General features: G+C 37.5%; 1 protein-coding gene across 1 annotated transcript; it reads right to left on the minus strand.

The window, feature by feature from the left end:
• Positions 1–160: 160 nt before the first annotated feature.
• LOC118278629 (uncharacterized) lies at positions 161–15,303 on the minus strand. Its single transcript, XM_035597928.2, has 15 exons — positions 14,992–15,303; positions 14,346–14,477; positions 13,774–13,911; positions 13,099–13,249; positions 12,564–12,701; positions 11,939–12,257; positions 11,285–11,345; positions 9,171–9,332; positions 8,401–8,535; positions 6,982–7,089; positions 6,102–6,265; positions 4,838–4,944; positions 3,723–4,004; positions 3,117–3,260; positions 161–499 (listed from the first exon to the last, which is right to left on the minus strand). The coding sequence occupies exons 1-15, from the start codon at positions 15,044–15,046 to the stop codon at positions 190–192; spliced, it is 2,406 nt and encodes an 801-aa protein (XP_035453821.2). The 5' UTR covers positions 15,047–15,303; the 3' UTR covers positions 161–189.
• Positions 15,304–17,238: the final 1,935 nt, after the last annotated feature.

Here is a 17,238-nt window from a genome sequence, read left to right on the forward strand (position 1 = left end):
AGGAAAACAGGAAAAATCATTGGTGGCGAAACGGAATTCTTCGGGCTTGCTAGTACCTACATAATACATTTTCATAATTATACCTCCGATAAAACTTATCTGGCGTTGTAAAAATCGGCCCTTTAACAGCGAATCAGACAGAATTTCCCAAAAAAAACAACAACCAAACAATAAAAAAAAACATACCTATTATAACTTAGAATTAACTTTATTATCTTTCAAAAACTTATTAACATGTGGGGCAACTCTTTCTGGATGCGTAAAATGCACATCATGGCTCCCAATTACATCTACACGATTAAAATTGTTTAATTTTGACAATCTATCTATAAGTTGTAAGGCGCGGTCCCGCCATATTGGATTTGTTGGCGCGCTTTTCATACCATCGCTAGCGACGACGAACAAACATGGCGGAATACTTTTAAATAACTCGTAATAATAATCATTTCCATAATTTTGAGGCGCGAGATTTTTTAAACGGTTGTCCCAGGACAAGTACCTGAAATTTTGAGGATTTTTTTTTGAATTTCAGAATATTATATCGTACACCTAATAATATATTGGCACATCTCCAAAAAGTGCGAAATTGTTTTTGTTTTTATGAACTGCGCCGGTAAACGACGGATCACCTGATGATAATCAATCGCCGTCGCCCATCGGATACTGAAACGCTACTCAGAGGTGTTTAAGTGCGCTGCCGGCTCAAATGTAGTACTTACTGTCGCTATCAATCTATACTAATCTATACTAATATTATAAAGCTGAAGAGTTTGTTTGTTTGATTGTTTGTTTGTTTGAACGCGCTAATCTCCGGAACTACTGGTCCAATTTGAATAAGTGCGGCTTTTTGTGTTAAATAGTGCATTTATCGAGGAAGGCTATAAAACATCACGCGTATGGCCAATAGGAGCGTAAGGTGTGAAACCGCGACGGAAATTAGCTAGTTCTTTATAAAATGACAGAGATAGCACGATATTTAAGTACAACTTAAAGTTGAATAGCTATTTTGAGTATGTCGGGCCGTTAATGATTACTTAAACTATTCCTTAGTAACGATTTTGTATTGAAAACAATTACTAAGGACTGGGTTAAGTAATCATTAAATGACTCTGAGTGTGGCGGTTAGTGTTAGTATAATAGGGATGATGACGGGGTATGATAAATATAAAAAAATCTATTTAGTCCGTCAGTTAGGTAATGAAAAGATTTATATGACACGTATTTTTTTGTTTTGTCATATAAGATAACAATACTTATATAAAACGAATCAAAGTTTAGGAGTGGGAGCAAATACGTAATTTCTACGTATAAAATGTACCTAGAAGTGACGTCATGCGACATTTCAAATCAATATATCTTCGAAAGTATTTGTATCCGTAAGAAAATAAAAAATACGTGTCTAATATTTTATAATAATCTACAAGACGGACATTGAAATAAAAATTAGTCATCTACCCTATTATGTATGTTTTTTTGTTAGTTATTTATAATTAAATTGAGAGTAGCATATTAAATAATTGAATCTAATTAGTATTTCAAAATATCTGTAGTCATATCTTCATCATTTGAGTATATTTAAAACAAACTAAAATTAAAAAAAAAATGAATAAACAAAATAAAAAAAGTAATTCAAGAACATTGGCAAATTAATTTAAACATATAAACTTTCTAAACTATCGCTATCTCTTTCTAACATTTATATGTAAGTAAATACAAAGAGATGTCATAACTGGATTTCCCTTTAACATAATGCGTGACACTTTACGGGGAGCGCGGGACGTTACAAACCACGCCCCTCTCTATTTTCCATCTAGCTGTCCCATACTATCCGGAGCTACGGACTACCTAGCGGGTTTACCGGGGCTCCGGCTCGAAAAGCAGGAGTAGGAACGGGGTGGTTTTTAGTCAGTAAGAGTCTGACACTCCCTCTCGCCTCGCTCAAGGCGGAAGAAGTCATTGGATGATTTTTCCCCTTAAAAAAACAGTCCCATACTACAAACACGTTGAGAATTGTCCACATTTTAATGTGTCACTTTCTGAGCGCTTATAACCTATCTACACCTTTTTACTTACAATATCATTAGACAAAAATGTGTGGCATATTAAAATGTGGACAATTGGTAACGTTTTTGTAGTATGGGACTGTATTTTTTAAAGGGGGAAAATCATCCATTGACTTCTTCCGCCTTGGGCGAGGGGACATTTTAAGTGTCACTCTTACTGCGCATACTCAGAGACATTTAATAATTACTTACAACTATTTCTTAGTAACAATTGTTGTATCGAAATGTGGACAATTGTTAAGGTTTGGGTTAAAGTAACCATTAAATGACTTGGGTGGCAGTTACTGACTAAAAACCACCCTGTTCCGACTCCTAATTTGGCATCTCCTCTTTGTACTTACTTCATGGTTATATCTCAAGGTAGACTAGAAAAGCAGAACTAGGACATTTAAAGCAAGACGAGGCTTAGGGCCTATGCACACCACGTGTTTTAAACGCGCCGTCGACGCGCGTTTGTAGCGATACAGGCGCGATACGCACGCAAGTTAGACGCAGCCTGTAGACCTTTGCACACCTGACGCGCGTGTGTAGCGAAACAGACGCGATGCAAACGCGCGTGTGTAGCGATACAGACGCGCGTGTATATCGATACAAACGACAACAAACTGCTCTGCAGGAGAAAAACGCGCCGGCGACGCGCGTTTGTAGCGATACAGACGCGCGTGTGTAGCGATGCAGACGCGATGCAAACGCGCGTGTGTATCGATACAAACGACAACAAACTGCTCTGCAGGAGAAAAACGCGCCGCGACGCGCGTTTGTAGCGATACAGACGCGCGTGTGTAGCGATGCAGATGCGATGCAAACGCGCGTGTCTAGCGATACAAACGCCTACAAACTGCTCTGCAGGAGAAAAACGCTCCGACGACGGGCGTTTGTAGCGATACAGACGCGCGTGTGTAGCGATGCAGACGCGATGCAAACGCGCGTGTGTATCGATACAAACGCCAACAAACTGCTCTGCAGGAGAAAAACGCGCGTCGACGCGCGTTTAAAAAACGTGGTGTGCATAGGCCCTTAACAACACAAGAATAAAACACAATATCAACTTACCCGACAGGGTCATGATCACGCATATGTTTGATAATTTCGCTGAGGTCCAGCGATGGGGTCCCGTCGGGGCAAGTCGTTGATTTCGGTACCTCGCGCGTGATGCGCACGCGTTCCGGATTGTCCGCGTTCAAGGTGCCTAGTTCACTGGAAATAAAAAAATTATATTATGTTTATTATGGCATAGGTAAATAAATAAAATGAGAGGCAGTAAATGAGGCAATCAACGAAATAGTCAACGAGGCAGTCAACGGGTTCTCTTCCCGGGTCGGGCAAAATCAAATATTAGATCAATCTATCACCAGGAAGGGGGTGAAATTCAAATGACTAAACCCAAACAAATAAATAAATAAACAAACAAACAGGGCCAGCTAAATTAAATCGTCCAAAACTCCAAACAAAAAAAAAAATCTAAAAAAAGCATGACATTAGGCTGCGCGACGTCGCGTCTACGTACGCTGCTCATGATGAAGTCCCTCTATGACTCGAAACTAGTAGAGCTTTTCTCCATTAATGTACGTGAGTAAACAGACCGTGATTTTTAGTTAATTTAGTTAATGTCTCACAATAGTTATTATAAAAAAATATATAACTTTAAAAAATACTCACCCCGAGAACCGAAGCTTATACTGCCTCAAATACTGCTCAACCAGCTGCGAGGTCGTCAACGGAGGCCCAGGGCTCCTCATCTTCTGCACCAGAGACCCATCATCAGAATCCGACTCGTACTCCAACACTGGAGACGGACTTTCCGAGATCCCTTCTAATAATGGATTCCATACATCATTCGAGGATCCGGCTCCGTCCTGGCGAGACTGTTCTCGTCGGGCCTGCTCCTGTCTCCGTCGTTGCATTTCCTCCGAATGCCACTCTTCGAGCTGATGCCAACTGCTGTTGGAGTAAGAGGTTCGTTTTCACATTAGTGTGGGAGAGCCATGCTTCGGCACTAAGGGTTGGCTCGACCGGAGTGATACTAGGGTCGAGTAGAAAACTGATGGGAAACAACGCTTGCGTTGTGTGACTGAGGTTACCGGAGGCCCAATTCCACAATCTTCTCAATCCCCGATTCCCCAACAACCCTTAAATTCCTAACCCCCAAAAGGTCGGCAACGCACTTGTAACGCCTCTAGTGTTTTAAGTGTCCATGTGCGGCGGCCATTGCTTACCATCAGGTGATACGTCTGCTCGTTTACCAGCGTCTTCCATAAAAAAGACCGCTAAACTTGTCCGCAATTAATATCTGTCCGCTGTCACTGTCCCCAAGAAAGAGAAAGAGAAAGAGAAAGAGAAAGAGAAAGAGAAAAAGAAAGAGAGAAAGAAAGAGAGAAAGAAAGAGAGAAAGAAAGAGAAAGAGAAAGAGAAAGAGAAAGAGAAAGAGAAAGAGAAAGATAAAGAGAAAGAGAAAGATAAAGATAAAGATAAAGATAAAGAGAAAGAGAAAGAGAAAGAGAAAGAGAAAGAGAAAGATAAAGAAAAAGAGAAAGATAAAGAGAAAGAGAAAGAGAAAGAGAAAGATAAAGAGAAAGAAAAAGAGAAAGAGAAAGAGAAAGAGAAAGAGAATTGGGTGTTATTTAACATAATTTGCCGACACTGACAATATCAAAGAATTGCCTCCCATTATTTTTGTTCATTTTGTTATTCATATGTCTTTATTAACCATAATACATAATTATCAATCCAAACTAGACCTTAACATCTAACAAATAAGGTAACATTCAACTTACTGATCGTCGATTTCATGAAAATTCCTTTGGAGTAGGAACGCACACTGAGGGTCGTTCAGGTCTCGGAGACGCTTCAGCGCCTCAGTGGCTGTGGTCCTGGTGTACAGCTGAAATATAATCTATATATTAATACGTGATGCAAAAACTTTGGACCCCTTTTTACGAAAATTGCGCGGACGTAGGAGCATAAAATTTGGTACACTTATAGTTTATGTGTAGGAGAAGTGCAGAACGCTAATATTTTTCAAAAATAATGCTTATAAAGTACATTAAATCAATAAATAAAACATTACACACACTACCATGCATAGTATCTGATCGTATTTGACAAAACGTCAAAATCGACAGACATTGCGATGATATTCTCACGTCTCATATGAATAGAGTTTTCCTGTTCATGATGCGCCGGTATATATTAATTAGAATTTTACAAAACTAGCAATTCGTTAAATAAAAATTATCCTTTAACGTATGTTAAGTGGTATTGTAAATTAAATCGTATATGGTCGAATTTCGACCACTAGGCGACCACTAGTAATATTAAATCTTTGACTGCCAACGCCGGTCACCGGTGACCACCACGGCGTTCAATGTGTTAAGAGTGGGAGAGCCATGCTTCGGCACGAATGGGCCGGCTCGACCGGAGTGATACCACGGCCGAGCAGAAAACCGACGTGTAACAACGCCCCTTCCTAATCCCCGATTCCCCAACAACCTTTAAATTCCTAACCCCCAAAAAGCTGGCAACGCACATAACGCCTCTGGTGTTTCAAGTGTCCATGGGCGGCGGCGATTGCTTACCATCAGGTGATACGTTTGATGGTTTACGGAGTGTTCCATAAAAAAAATTGTGTGCAGTGGCTGAGCAACTGGCTATCACGCAACGTGTAGCGGGTTCGATTCCGGCAGCAACACTTTGTGTTATCCACAAATCGTTGTTTCGGGTCTGGGTGTCATGTGAACTTGTATGTTTGTAAACGCACCCACGACACAGGAGAAAATCCTATACAACGTGTTTAAAAAATTATATGCGATAATAAGATATGTAACTGTGCGAGGAAGATTCGCAGCTCATGGATGCAATGTATCGGTAGTAGGGAAACATAACAAGTTACCGGGACTCCGGCTCAAAGCAGGAGAAGGAACGGGGTGGTTTTTAGTCAGTAAGAGTCTGACACTCCCTCCCACCTCACCCAAGGCGGGAGAAGTCATTGGATGACTTTCCCCCCTCAAAAAAAAGGAGGGAAACTTAGTTTACACTGACCTTCCTCTCAAAATTCTCATGATGGAAGTTATCATAGTAACTGTCGTAGTAGATCCTCTGGAACTCCCCTGGATCCTCAATCTGCATCCTCATCAGGGTCGGCCCAGCATCCAGGAGTATCATCTTCGTTATACGATTCGGATATATCGCATTGAAGAATAGACCTGTAAGAGAAGATTTTTAATGGTATAAGCCGGTAAACGAGCTGTCGGATCACCTGATGGTAAGCAATCGTAACCGCCCTTGGACACTTGAAACACCAGAGGCGATACTAGTGCGTTGCCGGCCGTTTGGGGGTTAGGAATTTAAGGGTTGTTGGGGAATCGGGGATTGCGAAGGGGGGGTAATTGTGTCTGGAAAGTAATTGTGACGGATGTTCAAGGCAATTCTGGCGACTTATTATCAGGAGATTCGTATACACGTTTGTTCCCTAACACATAACTTAGAATAGATAAAAATACAAGTGTAGGAGAGCCATGCTTAGGTACTGCAGGGCTGGTAACTCGACTGGAGTGATACCACGGCCTCACAAAAATCCGTGTGTGTGTGAGGTTACCGGAGTCCCAATTACCCCCTTTCCAATCTTTTGGAATCGATTCCCCAAACCCTTAAATTTTAGGTTTTGGGGGTTAGGCCCCCAAAACCGGCAACGCAATTGTAACGCCTCCGGTGTTTCAAGTGTCCATTGGCGGGGGCGATTGCTTGCCATCAACTGATCCGTCTGCTCGTATTCCAGCAAACTCCATAAATATCTTATCTACATACTCTTTTGGTGTCTGGATGTCCAAGGGCGTCCCTGATCACTTACTATCAGAAGATTTGTCCCCTAACACATAACCAAAAATACACCATAACCAAATAGAAATAAATAACAAATTACCTTGTTCACATCCCATCGAGTGTCCCATGAAGATGAATTTCTCCCATCCAAGGTGTGCGATGACCAGCTCCATGGCTTTCAGGAAGTGGAACCTCATCAGCTTTGGACCTGGTGGTGTTAAGGATAAATAAACATGGAGTTACCAACACTGCAGCTCAAGAATGGCTGGATGAATTTTGATTATTATAATATCGGCTTATTCACGTAACTGTTTGACGAGGAACTCGACTAGTTCCAAGCCATGCTAGAGGCTCATATTCATGAGCAGCATTCCACGACACACGACGCAGCGATTGTCGCGCTGCTACTAGCCTCTAGCACGGCTTGAAACTAGTCGAGTTCCTCGTTAAACAGTTACGTGTGTAAGCCGATAACATAGTAATTAATTTAGTATGTCTCACGAAAGTTATAATAAAAATATGGATGAATTTGATGATATTAGCTTGTTCCAATTATCAGAATAAAGAAGGAATTTAAGCATCATATAAAGGATGCTTTTCCACCAGAAATGTGCTATGCTACGTTGCTGTGGATGCGTTTGGTTTCCACAAATCGTATTCATCGGCACATATAGGACAGCACTGGTGAAAACGGACTCAGCTAAGCTATGTTTTTTATATGAAAAGATGCGTGCTATGGATGCTTAAAATTACAACATTAAAACTACATATACGTACATTAAAACTAACTAGAAATAAAAATTTAAATAAGCCAAATAAACAATAATTTAATTTCCTATGCTTAAGTGTTGTAGTGACTACGCTCATGAATATGAGTCCCGATGTCACTTGAAACTAGTCGAGCTTTCCTCCATTATTGCACGTGAATATGCCATATAAATTATTGTTGTTTACAGTTTATTTATAATAATAGGTCATATGTTAATAATTATGTCAAATCCAATTGTCCACATTTTAATGTGCCCCTTTTTGAGAGTATGCTGTACGTGATGTCCAACTCCATCTTGCTTATGATACCCTAGTACTTCAAAACACACAACTGCTCTATGCTATACGTTTCACTTGATAATTAATGATATTTTATAAACACTCCACGGATCATATTCGATATTATTTAACGTGCTGAGAAACGTAAACTTCCCAACACTAGTATATATTTATGCGCAGGTGCCATATGTGGAATAAAATACAAAATTGAAAGTTATTCTACAAATGGCACCCACGAAAAATACCTATGTGGAACATATGGCCCAATGTGGAACATCATCGGTGCCATTTAAACGGGTGTCCAATGTGGATTACCTTCTGTAGAATCGCATCACTCGTACAAAACTGTTTAACTCGTTATCAGCCCCAGACGTCTAACTCAATGCATATAAAAGACAAAAAAAAACTGACAGCCGCAAAAAAAATCCGCAAATAAAATCAATAAGCGCATCAAGAAAACCGACCGACTCACCGGACCGCGGATTCCTAGTCGTAAACGTGATAACACGCGCCTTACAGAAGTCTACGAACGCCTCACTGGGTTTAGGCGGGGCGTCGAAATACACCGCGTACCGCAGGTGATTCGGATCCTCCTTCTCTGAGGCGGCTGGAAAACTCCTCATTTTCAAACGGTGTTGATGACCAAAACCCAACACGAAGTAACGGAACCCATAATATTCATATTAAGTAATTAATTTTAGTATATACACTTTATAGTTAGTACATACACTTTTTCTACTTAGGTACCATCATGAAGATTTTTCTAAGTACGCAATAATTGGTAAAATTACGAAACATACACTAAGAATAGCCCATCAAATCCAAACCTGCGCTACATATACAATATAGAAAAGAAAATCCAAGTGTCCCACACACTGTTAATAACTAAGAGCCCTGTTTCAATTCGAAACTAATCGAGCTTTTCTCAAAGAGTTCACGTAGCTAAATAAGCCGTATAATACATTTTTACAATCAATAGAGTATGTCTCGCTACATTAGTTGTACTAAAAAACTCAATACTTTTCAAAGTTAACTAAAAATCAATCGTTCTGCGGAGTCATGATGAAGACTCCCTCTGTGACTCGAAACTAGTAGAGCTTTTCTCCATTAATGTACGTGAGTAAACAGTGATTTCTAGTTGATTTTTTATGTCGCACGATAGTTATTATATTTCCAAAGTCATCAACATACCTATATGAGATATCCACCAAAAACAATCACAAACCACTCAGAAAAACTTACCTTTAGGAAAGGCATCTGAGAGCCCGTTGCCAGGCATGTCGAATGCCACGTAGAAGTACTGGTCTGACATCATGCTGATGAGGGGTGCGAAGACCGAGGAGCTGTCCTGTCTCCCGTGCACCACCAGCACTGGCTCGCCATCCGGGTGCCCTCGGCTGATCACTGCAAGGGAAGGAAACGTGATTTTGGGTGATAAATAGATATGTTTCAGTTTAGTAGATCAATAGCATTGCGAAGTTTCGGTGAATTAAGTAGCAGGTGTGGACGGCGGTGAGTTAGTAACAACCTTGTAACTTTCTATCGACGTACTGAAGAAACATTTCAGCCATAAATCGCTTCGTAGGTTTTATTCTCTACACACAAAGTAACAAGTACGGCGCAATTGCATAAAATGCACTATACAAAGAGGTATGATGGTTCACTTCAAATTAGGGATGTTATGGATATGGAATTTCGGATATGGATATGGATACGGATAGTGGATTTTTTTATATCGGTCCCGTTTTCGGATACGGATAAGAAATTATTCCAAATTATCTGGTAGTTTCGGATAGTTTCGGTTACGGATATTGGATTTCTAAAGAATTTTAAAAGTAGACAAACAAATAGATAATCAAATGGTTTTATTTATAAATAGGCAGGTACTTTAATCTGCCTATAAGTAGCTTTTCGTAACTTCTCTCTCGTCTCATGTCTTATTTAGACAACATTCTAATTTGTTGTTCATGTTTATTCTTATTTATCCGGAACATTTATTTCAGTTTCGGTTACGGAAATTGATATTTTTTTATTTCGGATAACCGATAGTTTCGGTTACGGATGTGGATATCCTTAACATCCTTGCTTCAAATCAATTTGAATGTCAATACAGTAGAAGCTCCTTATTCGCGCTTCCTTCATTCGCGTTTTCACTATTCCCATATTCGCGGTCTAAGATTTCTTTATTCGCGGATCGAATCGAAATATCGGTGAGTAAACTTAAAAAATACATTCGCTATCCCTTGTCAACGTGTCAGTAGAAGGATAAAAAAATAAAATAGACCTTATTACAGCTACGTCTAGATTGTGACTTCTGCCTAAACCTAGTGTGACCTAAACCTGTTGATAATAATATTATCATCAGGCAATCTGTATGATCAGAAAGTTCAATTAAACATTTTTTTTATCTACTATTTTCTATATAACCCCATACAAATTACCATTTCATATTCACGGTTTCTGTATTCGCGGCATATTTACGGAACGCATACCCCGCGAATAAAGAGCTTCTACTGTACTATAAATTTACATGTGAAGTTTTATTTTTAACATTTGATGGGTCGACGTTTTGCCACTATCTCACCTCATGGTAAGTGATGAAGTAGCCTACCGTGCGTGGAGCATGTTTGCCCATAAGTTTACATGCGAATAAACATGGATATAAAATCCATGTGTCAAAGTTGTATTTGTACCTAACTATGATAAAAACAATGCAAAAATAATATTGTAAGACAATAATTAAACTCCGTGTATTGTTATTTTTTCTTTCCAAGTACCTATTGTTTCATATTTTTTGTGCACATTGAATAGGTAAATGTACTTATATTTAAATTTAAACAGCCTCGACAGCCACCTTAGGAGGCTGGTGTTAAGCGGAAAGATCAAAGACCTGATATAACTAGAAGGCAGTTGTTTTTTTTATGGAATGGGAAGCAAATGAGCAGACGGGTCACCTGATGGTAAACAATGAGTGATTGTGTGGTTTCTATCTCTGTAGTCTTAACTACTGGTTGCTTGGACCATGCTTCTGCTACTGGTCGGCTCCTATTTTTATTTTGATGTTTTTAGAAGTATGTAGTATTTAAAAATGTGATTTTAGATTTATCTATTTGACTGCAAGATAGGCTGTAATAGTGACTGCTGTGCATCAAACTCATACAGAGTTTGATCACCTTAAATATTATAAATGGAATTAATCTATGGTATTAACCAGAAATTATAGTTATTGAATAATGAAACGACAGTATCATGTGTAGTCTCTGAAACACTTGCATCGAGAAATATGATTAGAATCTTCTAAATATAAGAATTTTTATTGATGTCTTATTAGAAAAATAGTAAAAAAAAATACTCACAAGCCATCTGCCCCCACGGCACTTGAATTTTCCATTCATGTTGGAATTTCATTTTCACAGATTAGTTACTTATATTTATTCACCAATACAAAATAAAGAAAATATTACATAAAAATTGTTCCGAAAATAGTCAATTGACGATACGCAAGTACTTAAGTACTTAATGAATAACTTTAACACATAATTTTGTAGAACAAAGTTCACGATATTGGGTTTTCGTATGAATTACCGTTGGTTTTACATTATCATGAAAATAAAACAAAGTATTTGTGTCTCTTCCTATCAGTGATAAGAATATTGATTTGATTTTGATAGAGAAAACTTTATTACGCAGAATCCGTACCTTGAATTAAAATTATTTCAGTTTTTTAGCATTGAGTTTAGTTCTATCTTTCTCTTTTTTAGAAGGACGGAAAGAGATAGCGCATATGTTAGTGTTCAAATTAGGAAATTAGTATTCGCTGGTATCTGTCAAAATGACGAAGTGTCAAAGTGGTAGTCTAGTGTTGGGCGAGCATTAGCTTTTCTAGTGAAAACTATTATAACAGTTGATAACAGTTTACGTTTTTTATAACGGATTTAACTAACATGTTATTTCTTTTGCAATTTGTAATAGGCAAATTAAACAACGTTTTATTAAGTACATTTTATTTACAATTTACTTTTTACAGTATCGTTGCTAAACGTTTCTGGTGATCGCAAGAACTTTTCAACGTAAGGAGCGACACCTTCCGCGTTTGTTATGTGCACATCATGCCCTCCAACAACCGTAACACTGTAAAAATTGGGCAATATTGCACGACAGTTTTCAACTACTTTTAGTGCGAACTGCTTAGCTCTTTCATTAGTATTGACACCATCAGAAGCTTCAACGACAAGCGTTGGCGGTGCATGTTCAGTTAATATAGTGAAAAACAGTTCTTCTGACATCGGTATGGCAGCTATTTTCTTCATCCTGGGTTCCCAAGACAATCTGAAATGAATAAATGTAAGAAATTAACTAAATATCGCGGTTTAATCACATATATTTAATGGAGAAAAGCGCTACTAGTGTGGAGTCACAGAGGGGGACTCTTCATCATGAGCAGCGTATGCGGACGCGGGGACGTAGCGCAGCCTAAACTAAAGTCAGAGTAGACTGATTCAAACTGTGATTTTTAGGTAATTTTGTGTCTCACGATAGTTACTATAAAAATAATGTAAGAAGTTGTTACAGGTATTAAATTTGTCTTCATTAACAGTTAAACGATTTCATAACGTTTGTTTCCTTGAAACTCACCTGAATTTGCCATCACCAGCTGGGATTAATGATCTAGATAGAATGACTTCGGCTTGATCTTCTGTGATATTTCTGTTGCGAACTGATAGACCAACTGCTTCTTCGAGGGTCAAAGTCTTATGAGGGCCAGTTATAAAACTACAAATAGGAGTTTCATGTTATTTAATATTACAATTGCTTATAAATGTAAATATTATGTTTTATTAATGCTAGCCAATGTCTAGCTTCGTTGGTCAAACGTTGGCTAAACGTTTACAAGGAGTCTCCAATTCATATTTAGACCCCATTTCTATTTCTTTTCTTAGATGTTATACTCAATGCAGGTATTAAAATAGGATCAGCCCCTATTAGACACAACTTATAACAAGATATTAGACAATGATAATTATGTGAATTTCTATTTAAATTTTTGTTATTGCTTAACCATTTTGTTCCGAAAACCATTACTAAGTACTGGGTTAAGTTACCATTAAATGACTCTGAGTACGGCGCTATGTTATTTTCTGGGAAATACAAAATAAACTGAACAACTTACCTCTCATAACTATTATAATACATGTCATAAAGGTATTGATGCCAAATGCGTGGTTTGTAGTGGGGATAGTAATACGACGCTACTGCTACAACTGGGTCCAAATGCACCATTTTTGTTATTTTACCGGGAAATATGTGATTGTACACAATACCTGCAAATAAATAATAATAATTCATGATGACTTGTACTTTGTTGTGTGAGTGAGCTTACTGGAGACCCAATTATTCCCCTTCCTAATCTTCCCAATTACCGATTCCCCGACAACCTTTAAATTCTTAAGCCCTGAAAAGTCGGCATCGCATTTGTAACACCGCTGGTGTTTCGGATGTCTGTGGGCAGCGGTGATTGCTTACCATCAGTTGGACCGTCTGCTCGTTTACTGGCTTGTAAAAAAAAACTTAGAGATTCTTGAGACTAAAGCATTCATAATAACTAATTTCGATAAAAGATCAACACTATAGTCATATCTTTTTTTTTGATGGGGAAAATCATTCAATTACTTCTCCCGCCTTGGGTGAGGCGGGAGGGAGTGTCAGACTCTTACTGACTAAAAACCACCCCGTTCTTTCTCCTGCTTTGAGAGCCCCGGAGCACCGGTAACCTTTTACGTTGTCCGCAGCTCCGGATATTATAGTTATATTAAAGTTAAGCTAGTGCTAAAGAAATTTCACTTACCTATAACAAAACCCATGGAATGTGCCATAAATGCGAATTTCTCCCATTTCATGTATTTTACAACTAATCTAATCGCTTCCACCATGTTTATCTTTGACACAATAACCCCTGGAGGAAAGGGATCAGATTTGCCGTGACCTAAACAAATAAAATTACATTAGGTTCATGTTCATTGTATCTCGGAGATGATATTAAGTCACCGCGCATTTCTTATAGTAATAGTCGTTAGTGCTGGAACAAAATTCATATCTAAGCTATAAGAAATATTTGATAAATAATCAAGAATCTGATTTCACTTCTAATGAATGGTCTAGGTAAACGCTTCGTGAGACATACTAAATTAACTAAAAATCACAGTTTTTCAATCACGCAGCGACGTCGCGCAGCGGATCGGTCGCCGCGTCTGCGCACACTACTCGTGATGCAGGGTCCTTCTATGACTCGAAACTAGTAGAACTTTTCTCCATTAATATACGTGAGTAAACCGTGATGTTTAGTTTAGTAAACACTTCATGTAATTTTGTTTACCATGTAAAATTAAAACTAAAATAGATTCTAAGTCGTTTTCTCACCTGGCAAATCAAAGGCTACGTAGTAATAATCGTCTGGAAGTTGGTCGACCAATAAAATGAAGGTAGCTGCAGTATCCATGTACCCGTGCACTAGTAATATAGGCGGATTTGCAGGATTACCCCATGATATCACTAAAACAGAAAAAGGTTTGTAAATGTCACGTTTTTAGAATAAAATTAAATGAAGACTGATGACAATTGGCATTGGATTGTCTCTACCCACTCCATGGGAGACAGGCGTGGGGTTATGTAATTATAAAATGACAAGATTACTAATAAGCGAATTATTTGAATCCCATTCAAATTAAATCATGACTATCCATTGTTTAAAAAAACCTTTTCTAACGTTGTTTAAAATAACTTAGTTAAATTTATCGTAACGTTTTATCTTTCGTTATGACAGCACCAATAACGTTAAACATTGACGTGCCCATCACTAGTCTAAAAAAGAAAATTTATTTTATACCATTGTAATTTCAACCGTATTTTTATAACGATAAAATCTAAAATAGTATAAAGTATTATAAAGATAATTTTGACAGTACGAATGGTAGAGGTACCTAGAGTTTTACTTAACAACAATTTAACATTTTTAATTTGTTGACAAAATAAATAATTCTGTAAACAATAATTGAGTTAAACTTACTTGCAATTTTACCCCATTTCGTATCAATCGTCCATTCTTTCTCGATTTTCTTCATTATTTTAATAATTTACTATTTTAATTTACTTAGCGGACCACAGCCACGGACCAATAGCGTAATCTTTGTCTCTCTCTAATAAAACAGTAACATTTTTCTCTAATTAATTAAATGTAACGAGACGGCACACGAATTTATTTCGATAAAGATACGTCATAAATACACCTAAGATACGTTTGCTTACTATAAAATGCTGAATTGTTATGAATATGAACTATGAACATAGAAAATATGAAAAAAAAGTGAGGTTACGTCACAGACAAAGTCCACGGCCAATCAGCAATGAGATAGATAAATACAGATTTTTAGTAAATTCCATGATAGCAATTGTAATTGAATTTAAACTTTAGTACATTGGAAATAAGATTGTTTATGTAATGACGTGTGTATATTAGGGCTATTTGAATTCTTTTTTTAATGTGTCTATTATCTACTTGAGAATGTAATTAAATTAAAACCTTAGCACATTAGAAATAAGATTGTTTTTGTAATGTACGTGTATGTATTAGGGCTATTTGACTTTTTATTATTGTGTACTTTGAGCCCGCGTTTTTTTATTTTAGTCATAATGACTTAGGTAAATCTTTGATATCTTTTAAAACCTAGGACTTATTTAATACCTAGTTGCTATGTCTTAATACCTATTTGTTTATTATATAGGATTCATTAATTAGGTAATTTTAAGCATTAAATTGATACGCAACTTGCTACTGAAATTACATAAATTAATGATTATGATAAGCTAATTAATAAAGTAGGTAATTATCTATATTTAGTAGAATCTGAATAGCTAGCTAGACTAGACAGTAGGCGCTGGAATAAAATAAACAAACTTTATAAGTTTTTAAACTGACATGGTCACTAACACTAGAATTGGAACTTGAAACGGGATATTTATTAGTTTATCCGTGATCATGGCGCTTGCAACAGTGCCGAAATATCGAAAACTCATAGAAATTGAAAAACATGGTAAATAAACAGTTTGTTTTCATATTATTATTCATATCTTTATAAAATGCCGGTTAGGTCTACAAACTGATTAGATAATGCTTAGCCCGACCTCAAAACCTTTATTTGACCTGTCTACGAGACGACAAGAAACAGTTTTAATTACAATCAAATTAACCCTAATTCTATTTGATTATAAAAAAACAATTTAATGAATATTTAAGAGAACAGTGCCATCTAGTAAACAGAAATCGAATTTACAGCACGCAAAGTATTCAATAGATGGCATTACGATTCGCGGAAGGATGTTTGATAACAAATTCAGCTTGTCGCGACGGGATAGGCAGAGATTCTGAGATATTAAATGATCAAGGAGATTAAATAAAATCAACATCTACTTTCTTACCTAAATAGGTACCTAATTTATTGTTTTTTATCGTTGATACAAGTAACTGTTATATTTCTGATACTTAAATACCTATTGTTTATTTTTCATACCTGTTTTTAAACATTGTTCTTGGCGGGAAAGTATAGTTTAAGTGTGGAAACTGTTTTTTTTTATGGAATAGGTGGCAAACGAGCAAACGAGTCACCTGATAGTAACAATCAGCGCCGCCCATGGACACCCGCAACACCAGAGGAGTCACAGATGTGTTGCCGGTCTTTTGGATTACCTAAGTGTTGGCTATGTTATTACAATTAGTTATAAGATAGTATCTGTTTGTTTCCTAAATAAAATAAATTGTTGACATTGTTTTTTTTTTTACTTTTAATGGGTCGACGTTTGGCCGCTATCTCACCTGATGGTAAGTGATGATGCGGCCTACGGTGGAGCACGTCTGCCCATAAGCAACCTATTCACTCGGGCTTTAAAGACACCCAGGTTATACCCATCAGGAAACACAGACTCCGGCAAGGAGTTCCACTCCCTAGCAGTTCGCACAAGGAAGCTTGTATGGCATTTAAGTCGTTTCCTTTAGCAGTTTAATCACGGAGCCGCCGTAAAAATTGTCCGGACATGAGTGTATTGTCCTTTTTAAAGAGTGGCCATGATTTGTACTTACAGTTTAAAAGGACAATTATTATGACCCTGACACCTACTTATTAATTTTGAACTTTTTAAATTAGTGGTTGATACAGCTACATGAGTTCAAATTTTGACGGCAAGATCCGATCTCTAAAAAATAAAGGGCTGTGAACCCATTTGTGAGTTGTAACTGCTTTCTCCAGTTCTTTTTTTAAAG

This window comes from Spodoptera frugiperda, chromosome 24, assembly GCF_023101765.2.
Source record: "Spodoptera frugiperda isolate SF20-4 chromosome 24, AGI-APGP_CSIRO_Sfru_2.0, whole genome shotgun sequence".
Lineage (NCBI taxonomy): Eukaryota > Metazoa > Arthropoda > Insecta > Lepidoptera > Noctuidae > Spodoptera > Spodoptera frugiperda.